General features: G+C 52.1%; 1 protein-coding gene across 3 annotated transcripts in view; it reads right to left on the reverse strand.

The window, feature by feature from the left end:
- KMT5B (lysine methyltransferase 5B) overlaps positions 1-8,797 on the reverse strand; it is a 28,775-nt gene extending 19,978 nt beyond the window's left edge. The window contains exons 1-3 of one of the 3 annotated variants that reach the window (XM_068683369.1): positions 7,994-8,797; positions 1,100-1,342; positions 84-231 (exon numbers count right to left, since the gene is read on the reverse strand). In XM_068683369.1, coding sequence (XP_068539470.1) covers positions 84-231; positions 1,100-1,259 — 308 coding nt within the window. In that variant the 5' untranslated portion in view covers positions 1,260-1,342; positions 7,994-8,797. Of the gene's footprint in view, positions 1-83; positions 232-1,099; positions 1,346-7,993 lie in introns of those variants that run through there. The other 2 variants (XM_068683368.1, XM_068683371.1) reach the window with 2 other exon arrangements.
- Between the last annotated feature and the right edge of the window lie 1,832 nt (positions 8,798-10,629).

Consider the following 10,629-nt stretch of genomic DNA (forward strand, 5'->3'; position numbering starts at 1 on the left):
ACATGCAGGAAATTCCACAGTTATCATCTTAATTGATGTAATCAGAGCACCATTTCTCTTCTAGGAAAATAAAGACAAGTTACCTAGTATTCATTTTGTGTGTCTGAAAACCTAAATAGGGATCAAGAACCAAGCTAGTTGCTAGGTCATCGTTTTCACACAGTTCCTTGGCAGACATTCCAGAGGAAGGCACATAACGACTTTGACCCTCAAATCCTGAAGCACCGCTACCTGCAAACAAGAAAGCATAAAGCAGATATCATTTATGGAACGTTCTAAAACTCAGCTACAGGGGGGTGAGTGAGGAGCAACTGCAGGTTGCAGGTTAAAAAAACAAAATAAAACAGAAACAACAACAGAAACCACCCTGAAGATAATAGAATTTCTGAAGAAACAGGAGCACAGTTAAATTTCTCACTCTTGCTTTTGCTGGTTAATATAGCTGACAGCAAGGAGAGTATTTTAGAATACATTTTATGTGTCTTTTATTTTGGTTTCCTGCTCTCTCCACCTCCCCAATTGCAAGCAACTCTCCAGAGTAAGCAACCCAATCATACCCAACTCTATTCAGGTCTATAGGTGTGACAAAGCCATGAAAGTTTAAACTAGATTGTCCTAAAACCCGAATCAAGGGTTTAGTCCAACTTCGTATTTTGTTCTTCACCCCAAGTCAACAGCAAAAAATAAAAATCCATGGTCCTTAAAATGGTTTCATAGCTATTATTGATACACGTAACCTCCCTGAAAACAGGGTGTACTTCTACATGCACATTCACTAAGAGTTGGGCTCGTAACTCAAATGGGATCTTATCTACTTCCAATCACACTAGGTCTCAGCTAGTGCCCATCATGTATGTAAATTCTGAACTGGTTATGTGCAAAATACAATTACTCTCACTTAACTTTTGAACTGATCTGAAGAGATCCATATTCCTGAAATTAGTTACTACATCCAACACATACAAACCTACTTCATACTTCTGGTGAGAGCTTCATGCTGACTGCACACCTCCTTTGCGAATTAAGATCTGACAGAAGCTGACTTGCAAATTGAAGGAAGAGCCACAAAGAACAATAAACTGCACAAATGTGTACGTACATCTGTTTGATCTTCTCTCGACTCCATTTTTGCCAGTCTTCGGATTCTCCTTTCCTGTATGCTGCAATTTGGTCTGATTCTGTGCGTGGTCATTAGACGACTTGCTTCCACTTCTCCTGCCATTCACCACCATGTTCTTGGATTCTCCCAGCCACTTCATTCCCCCAGACAGCCTGACCCAGTTGCATTTAGTCTCTTTTCAAAAGGCTCGGAGAAGTGGATGAATAATTTCAGTTCCGATTCCTACTGGAAGAAAAAAGATAATCATAATTAGAACTTCCTGGGAGACCTGTTTCCAAGACGCAACTTTTAACACCACCAAAAAAAAAGAGTGAGCTGTATTTGCATTAGGAAGAATGAAAAGTAGTTGATTAGCACTGGTACGGGAAACTGTCACAAATACAGACACCCATGGGTGAACTTCTGTCCTACAACTTACTACCACATCTAGAAGCAAAGACGGAATCCTAAAGCTGATAAATTAAAGGCAACATCTATACAGAGAGAGACACACACCCCCTATGTAATTATACTGAGACACACACAAATACACAGCTATGTGACTCCACAAATGTCACATACAAAGTGTCTGACTCTAAAATGTCACTTTTACATATACCTCCAATTAAGATTAGATTTCCTAATCAATGTAACGTAACCTGCTTTGAACTCTACAGCTACAAATGACATTATACAAACATCCCCTAAAAAGCAGTGAGATATTAAAAAACACAGAAAGCTGGCAGCATTTTTGGAATGGAGGTGGGGGAAAGATGTTACAACCTCATTGAAGAATTAGAGTTCAAAAAATCTTCAGTGATGATCTAGAGGACCCCGGCAGCTATTTTAGTTACTGGTCCAGGCAACAAAACCACCCACCCACCCACCAACACATCGCTGGCCCATTGAGCCAGCTGTGTTACGTGGGGTCACAAGCGGAGCATTAAACGTACAGCATAGGAACAGCCAGCACAGCACACGCTAGTTTTCGCCTGCAGGCTGAATACCTTTTGCATAAGTAATTATCATAGAAGAAAGCTACCAATGCTTTTGTACATGGCTGTGTCTATAACTGTCCATAACTCGCAGGGAAAAAAAGTCTAATGGTGATCTGCACAATTTTACAATTGCATTTATGCATTTGATCCATTTACTTGGTTTAAAGTCATTCTCCTCTTTGCAGTTTTGGCACAAAGGAATTGTGCCTTTTTTATTATTAACAAAACTCCAACAGCATTAGTGCTCAAGCTGTCTACGCTCAGCACATGTCATCAGGGAACAACCCCACTTAAATCCAGTGGAAGAAATTCATCAGAAACTACCAGACGTTTTGAAACAGCATCTCCTGTAGGAGCTCTGCTTTTAATCAGCCAAGGCTGGCAAAATACTGGACTTCTGCTGGGCACCGATGTGTTCAGGCTCCTTAAAGCCACAGCAATATTTATGGCCAGATCACAAGTAACTCCAAGTTAATTAAAAGATTCAGAAACCTGAGCCATTAACAGTGGAGCCTTAACAGCTGCATTGCCTCCAACGTCTCACTAGAGCCACCACCCGGAGGTTTACAGGTTTCAGGAGCTTTCACAACTTGTCACAGAACAGGAATGTTATTGACCAAGTGCAACGGGAGTAGACCGAGGACAAAGCAGCCGAGCTACTGCCTCAATGTGGAGAGGAAAATAAGAGGAGTTCAGTGGATGAGGAATTTTCTCGCTGCCAGTGACAGAAGGGGTTGGCTTTTACCTGAAGATAAATACATACACACAGATACGTTAGCAAGGAAAATAAAACTTCTCGCCACCTGAACTTCTTCTGAATACAGCTGCTCTGGGAAGATCTACCTGATAAAGCAACCCCTACCTTTCACTCTCTCTGCTCCTCAACCCACTGACTGAACAGGTCTGCATATGCCAATTAAATCCTGGTGCTCCGTGTTAGTAGCCACGGTAATAAAGAGCATTAAACCAAACTGCTACAGACCTCTACCAAACTCAAGCTCGCTCTTTGTGACCAGGAGCAAGCCCTGGCATGGCAGAGCGCTGCAGCTAAGGAGCCGCAGGCAACCCAGGGGCAGCACGAAGCCCCCCGCACACCAACACTGGCACGAGGCAGCAGCTGACTGGCAGCTACCAAGTATGGGAGCTGCACTCGAGCGAGGAAAAAAAAGTGGCTGCTGCATGGAGAAGGAAACCCGCTTCTGAAGATGATGCACGGCTTTAGGAGGGCAGCTGCTATCTGCAGCAAGACGCTTCTGTCGAAACACGAGGTGGCAAAGGGAAGTACGACAGCAAGGTAAGAAGGACCACGGCTACAGAAGAGCACTCACACCACACTGAGCATTAGGAAAAATAAATATTTGCTTCTGCTGCAGAATGTATTTACAGAGGTGACACCAGAAGTCTCCCCCGCAGCAAAACCAGCGAGTAACTCAGTGAAGCCCAGCAAAAATCCTCAGGAAAACCCATTCTTCGTTTGAGCCTAGCAGCCGGGTGAGCAAGGAAACTTCTGTCTCCACTGACTGCTGCCTCTTATTTTCCAACGCTGGCCAAACGAAGAACTTCAGGCACCCCAGTGTGTCTGCTGCCCCTGCTCCCCTTCCGCCAGCACACAGATGCTGCTTTCAGGAGATGGCACCAGCAGAGGCTCCTTCACAGCCAGCATCACGGCTCCTTGTGCCCAGAGAGAACCGAGCGAGAGAGTGAGAGATGCCCACTGATCACCACTGGGAGACCCTCTAACAGCCTCAGCCGTGACTTGCTTGCCCCGTCAGGCTCACACCGACTGACAGGCCCTTTAGGGACAAAGGGAGAAGAGGAAGAGAGGAAATCCACCTCCCTGCTCAAGCAAGCAGCTCTGCCTGGAGCCCACCTGCACCTCCGCACTCCTGCAGTCCTGGGGAAGGAAGGGCTCTGCCGCCGAATGTCTCACCCCAGGCACAGCTCACCGACCGGACGGATTTACACACGCTTTTACAGCCCCCAGCACAATCCCAGCTTCCAAGCAACATTAATTCGATGGAAACATCCCCACTGTTTTAACCCTTTACCCCTCCTCCTCCTCCTTCTTGTAACTCTGCTGCTTTTTACACTTCCTCCTGCTGTAGCTTTACTATTTCCCCAAGCTCAGCTGTCCCTCTCACGGAGCACCTCAGTGCTTCCAGAACAGAAACCCACTTTCCTTCACCTGATGTTCAGTCTCTTGAACCTGCCAACACATTTCCCAAGCATTATTTTGTTTCAGCCTCACCGGGAAGCACCTGAAGCACGCTCACCCTGCCACTGCTTAGCAGGCCCTCCCGAAGGCAGCTGCTGCCACAAGTGTTTCTGAGGCTGACTAATGAGAATGCTTCTGGTTTGTATTGCATATGAAAGGCTTTGTACAGTAGAAAACGGAGTAAGTCTCCATGCATTTGAGTAAAATAGTTCTGTGACTGTTAAAATAGACTTCAAAGGCTGGCTGATCCTCCCGAGCTCCAGGCTGTGCTATCTATCCAGTCAGTAATGCTTGTTGGGAGGGAAAAGAGAAAAAGCACAGCTGCACAAAATCACCCAATCACTAAACCCTACACCATACAAACGTACAGATCAGTGACCCTAAGAAATTCAGCTATCATTTACTTTAGTCTTCCATAACACAGCTTTTGCATATAAATCCTTATTACTTAAAGGACAGGGACAGTTCTGAGCAGAAACGGGGGATCTGGTCCACCAGGTTCCCAAACAGGCAGGGTCCTCCCCTCCAGTGCACAGGCAGGCAGGGTAAGCGCTGGTACCTGACCCAGTCATTTTGTACTTAGAGCTGCAAAAAGCCTTCCTCAAGAAGACAGCAGCTAAAGCACATGCAGGCTGCAAACAAAAACGACCCACTGAGCACATCTCCTGCTTCTCTGGACAAATCAGTGAGAGCAAGAGAGGGGGGACGTTCCCTTGCTGGGAGCTCTAGAAGAGGAGCAGACCTGTGCATTCAGGAGGCAGAGCCAGAACACGCCGTCAGTTTCTCTGGGGGGTCCCCAGGCTGTAGATGTTTCACTGCGACCGCCTCACCTGGGCAACAGAAGATGAGCACTACTCAAAGTATTCAGGTTGGGGGATATGAGAGAAAGCCTCTGGGCAAAAGCTGAGCTGAATAAAAACCTCCCATAGCTTCAAGTCGTTCTTACAGCTTTCTGACACCTGATTTCTGTTACCACCTTTGAGAGGCCAGCAGCTCTCTGTGCCCCCCTTTCTGCTGGCTCACAAAGGGCCCAGCGTCGCTTCCAACGGGAGCACAGTGCCATGCATGACACCACAACCTGCTGTTAAGGGTAATAAGCCAAAGCTGATCTGGCCACGGAGCAGAGGTCTCTGCAACCATAGAAGGCCACAGAAGAAGCAGAGATTTGGTTTATGTCCCACAGATCTCTGGAGCCCAAGCTGTATCTTACAGAAAGCTCAGGCGGTCCCAAAGCACCTCAGGGATCCAGGAGCTGAGGCTGCAGCTCCTCAGGGGTGTCACAAGCACCCAGGCAGCAGCTCCTGCAACCCTGCTGCTGCGCTGCTGCCTTTGGCCACCTGATCCCACACCCACTTTAGACTTTGCTTGCCCCTGGCATGGAGCTGTTCAGCAAATTAAAACACAAGAAGAACATTTGCTTTTCCCGTAGCATTTCAACTAGTTGGTTCTCAGAACTGGCTCAGGGCAGCACGGGACGTGGCTCAGACATGGCACTGGAGGCTCCAGGACCACAGTAAAACTCACTCAGGACGACTCAAACGCTTGGAGAGCTGCAGCTCCGGGCTGCAGGTTTGTGACAGGACATGGATTCAAAACTGACCCCAAACTGGGCTCCAGTCCTTCCCCAACAGCTCTGTCTACACGTTCCACCTTCTCCTGTGCCCGTTCTTTCACAGCCACAAGATTTTTGCCTACCAGTTTGGAAACTAATCCAGTTACAAGGCGGGCACAGAAGGAACAGCGTGCCAGTATAAAGAGGCAGAGAGGGAACGAACGGACAGCAGGGCTTCAGCAGCTCCTGCTTCTTCTCCCCTCTCACCTCTACCACCACGGTGCCTCTTTGGGGTGAACCTGAGTGAAGCTCAGTCTGCAGCAAGCCAACACCAAGCACCCTGAAGGGCTCCACCTCGTTAACCCAGCAGGCAGGAGCAGGTCCCTTCTGCTGGCTTAATGAGCCAAATGCATTCAGCCAAGGCCACAGTGGGCACAAGCTGGCTGCCACGAGCACTTCACAGCAGCCTAACAGCGGCACAACAGCTGAGCAGGGACCGGCAGAGCCCCAACTCCAGCAGCGAGCTGCTCGCAGGACACGAGGACGGTGTGGGGAGGCGGTGAGCAGCACTCAGCTCATTCTGCTCCCAAATCCTTCTCTGAGCTGCCCAAACCCAGCACTGGGTTCGCTGCTCAGCCCGGGAGCACCCTACCTGCCGCCCGCTGCGCCGGGGCCGCTGCTCCCCGCCAGGAGGACGCTGGGAGCTGTAGTCCTGCTGCGGGGCAGCGCCAGCGGGGCCAGAGGGAGCTGCAGGAGCCGCGCTGGTGCTGCCAGCAGGTGCAGGCACCTCTGCTGCACGGCCACTGAATGGGCAGCACTGACACAGGGCTTTAAGCGGGTCTTATTGTCCAGCTCGGCCGGGCGTAACGCGGAGCTAGTTTGTGTGTCTCTGCCGGGCTCCAGAAACACAACAGCACAAAGGTAAACAAAAAAAAATATCTTATTTTTCAACCGAGTGAGCCTGATGTGCTCACTCGATCTTACTGACATCTTTCTGAGCTCCTCACACGGTGCCACTTCAGTGCCTTAAGCAAAGGAAAAGTTCCTTTGAAACGAAAGCAGCAAAGGATGCTTCAGCGACAGGCCTCCCGAGATGGGCACGGCTTCGTACCGACTGATACCTCTCTGACAAGCGTTGGCCTGGTCGATTAAAGGCTCCCACTGCCCTGGGGTTCCCACCCCAAGACCACCTCCTGCGTGCTGTCCCGTGCTGGATCCCCTTACCCCGTGCCGCAGCCCCTCCCAGTGGCCGTGCCGGGGCCGCCCGGGGTCCCCGCTCCGCCTTTCCCGGCTCCACGACGGGCTCGGGAGCGGCAGGGCCCGGCCCCAAACGGCCCCCCCGGCCCGGAGGGTGCCCGGCCAGGAGGCTGCGGGCCGGGGAGGGCCGGGCAGGGCTGGGAGCCGCTCCCCGTTCCCCTGCTGCCCCCTAGGGCCCGGCCCCGCCTGCGGCCGCCCCCCGGCCCCCAGCGGCCCCGCAGCGCCACTCCAGGCCCCCCGGAACCCCACAGCCCCCCTGACCCCGCAGCCACCCCCTCAACCCCACGCACCCCTAACCCCGCACCCCCCCCTTAACTCCACCGCTCCCCTCTTAGCCCCTCCTTAACCCCAGCGCCCCCATTAACCCCCTCCTCCACCCCACAGCCCCCCTAACCCCACACCTCCTACCCCAACCCCACAGCCCCCTCTTAACCCCCCCCTTAACCCCAGTCCCCTCATTAACCCCCTTAACCCCACAGCCCCCTTTTAGCCCCCCCCTTAACCCCAGTCCCCTCATTAACCCCCTTAACCCCACAGCCCCCACACCTAACCCCAGCCCTCCTTAACCCTAAACCTCCCTAACCCCACACCCCTCCCCTTAACCCCACAGCCCCCCCCTCACCCCCACACCCCTCCCTCACCCTCCCCACACCCCCCTCTTTACCCCCCCATCCCCCAAACCCACACCTCCCCCCTCACCCCCCACACCCCCCCCTTCACCCCACACCCCATACTCCACCCCACACCCCCCCCACCCCACAGCTTCCCCCCCAAACCCCCCAGCCCACAGCCCCCCCCCCCCCCCAGCCCCCTGCTCGCAGGGCCCCGGGGGTCTCCGGCCGCCATCTCGCCCCCCCCCCCCCGTCACTCACCTCCCGGCCGCCCACCGCGCTGGGGTGCCCCCGCCGCCGGTGCTGCCCCAGCCTCCGCCGGGGGGAAAAAATGAATCATCAAAAGGGAAAAGAGCGAGAAAGGAGGGGGGGGGAGGAAAAAAAAAAAAAAAAAAAAAAAAAAAAAGGAGGAAGGTGGGGGAGAAAAAGAGGAGAGCCGGCGAGAAAGGAGGAGGGGGAGGAGGGAAAAATCAGGAGGAGAAAAAAAAAAAAAAGCGGCGATAATGGTAAAAAAATAATTCCGAGTGGGGGGAGGAAAAAAATGGCGGATTAAAATCCAAGATGGCGGCGCCGAGGGGCGAGCGATGCAGGGGGGAGGCGATGGCGAGAGCCGCCGCCGGATCCTTCCGCCGGCCCCCGCGAAAAAGAGTCCCCCGGGCTCCCTCACGGAGCCCCCGCGGGGCGGCGGCGAGGCCGGGCCGCCGCCGCTCCCCCCTGCTGCCGCTTCTCCTTCTCTCCGCGGGGAGCCCTCTCTCCGCCGCTCCGGCGGTCGAGGCGAGCCGCGGCGCTGCGAAGTTTTCCTTCTTCTTCTTTCCGCCGCGCAGCCCGCGACCTCCTCGCCCCGGCCGGGGAGACGCCGCCTGCCCGTGTGGTGCCGGCGGCGGAGGGACACCGCGGCCGCCTTGCGCCTGGCGGAAGGATACGGCGCTCGAAATAAACCTCGCCTTCTCTCAACCTGCGCCGCCTCTTCCTCCTCCTCCTCTTTCTCCTCCTCTCCCTCACGCCGCCATCCAGCGAGCCCCCGGAGGAGGCTCGGCGCGGCTCGCAGCCCCCATGGCGGCGCCGTGCAGGCAGCGCAGGGATCTGTTGGGGGGGGGGGGTAGGAAACGAGGTCTGGGGCGGCCCGGCCGTGTGAGGAAAGAAGTCCCGGCGGAGGGATCCCTCCGCGCGGGCTGCCCTTTAAATGCGAGGCGTCCCCTCAGTGTGGGGCTGGGGCGGGCAGAGCCGGGGTCGGGCGGGGACCGCGCTGAGCCCCCCGTGTCTGAACGCTTCTTCCTCAGCCCCGAGGGCTCGGGGGAGGCTGTGCGGGGGATAATCCGCCCTGTCCCGCTTGGGACAACCCCTTCGGGGAGCATCGGGCACCTGCTTCCCTCTTCCGCGTCCTCGCAGGGCCATTTAAAAATGGCCCCGGCGGGGAGGCGGCGGCCGCCGGGCTGCTGAGGGGCCGGGGGCGGTGCGGGGGCGCCCCCCGGCAGGAACAAAAGGCGCCTCTGCGCCGGGAAAAGCTGCAGCGGGGACACCTCGGCACCTCCTGCCAGCCCAAAACGTGTTTCTGTTGGGTGCTCGGTTAAATCTATGCCAGGGGAAACGCCGTGCTGCCAACCATTGTCCCCTGGCAGGAGGTGGAAAAGTCAAATGTTTTCTGCTCGAAGTTGAGAAGTTTTGTTACATCCTTAAAGTACGGAGTTGTCCTTTGTGTTTCTTGACATACGATGCGCCCGTTGCGGTTCTTGTTCTCCGATGTGTTTTATTTTTATAAGTTTACCAGAAGCCTTTTAGGCTGAGTTCATTGTAAGGTGCCATCAACGCTTGTGGGGAAGGAGCAGATTCACCACACGGCGACTTTCCACAGCTATTTGCCAGGAATATCAATTCCTCGGTTGTCTTCTGGTATTATCCTTAGTAGGGAACTAAAGATTTTAAATAAAATGTAATTTCACATTAGAACTGGGGTTAATTCTGCTTTAATTACCCAAGCCATACGATATCTGGGAATGTTGTGTATTCCAACAAAACACATTTTAAATACATTGATTTTACTGCAGTAACGAGAAATGACTTCTGAAGCTGAGATTTGGGCTGAGTTGTTAAACTAGATTAGCACAGATTTTTACACCTGAATTATAAACCCCTGGAATATTTACTTCAGGCCAGAATCGGCTGTTAACAGGGCCACAAGCAGTGCCACCGATAGTATTAGTAACAATATTTGAATATTGTTTTATAGGTGCATCAGCTTGTTCGGTGTGTTTACGGGAATGACTACAGCCATCTCCCGAGCTCAGATATTGCCGGACGGGAAGATGCCAGCTTCGGTCCTGGTGGCGACAAGGGTTTGCCATAGCTCCAGCAGCGGGTGTAGCTGCAGCAGGGCACACAAAAAAAACTTATTTACTATGGACTCCAGCCAGTGGTCTGACAACAACACCCTGGCTGAGTCCGAAAGGATGCTTTTTCAGAATACATTTATATAAAACTTATTTCTTCTGCTCTTCAGGTAGCAATTACAAAAGTTAAAAAAAAAAAAAGACACTTTTCCATTAGATTATTTTTCCCCCTACTTTTTAGCATTTTCCCATTGTAGTTCTTCCATTCTATTACACAAAATACTGGCCTTGAAATAAGGAAATCAGGTGGTCAAAGCCTGAGAGCATACCTTACTAAGTTTACTATGTTAAACAATTTTGACTGCATTTTTTTTTTTTTCCTGAAAAACCATAGATATGTGGTGACTAACTCTAAATAAATTTAATTTCAGAAATTTATTCTCAAAAACCCATCAATAGTTTCAGTGTTGATTTCACTTCCTAAATGAATGCTACCATAATAGGCTTAATCCTCACCAGAATGTGAAGGGACTCAAATCTAAAACTTGTATTGTTTTCTTATTAATTATC

Source organism: Anas acuta, chromosome 5 (genome assembly GCF_963932015.1).
Source record: "Anas acuta chromosome 5, bAnaAcu1.1, whole genome shotgun sequence".
Lineage (NCBI taxonomy): Eukaryota > Metazoa > Chordata > Aves > Anseriformes > Anatidae > Anas > Anas acuta.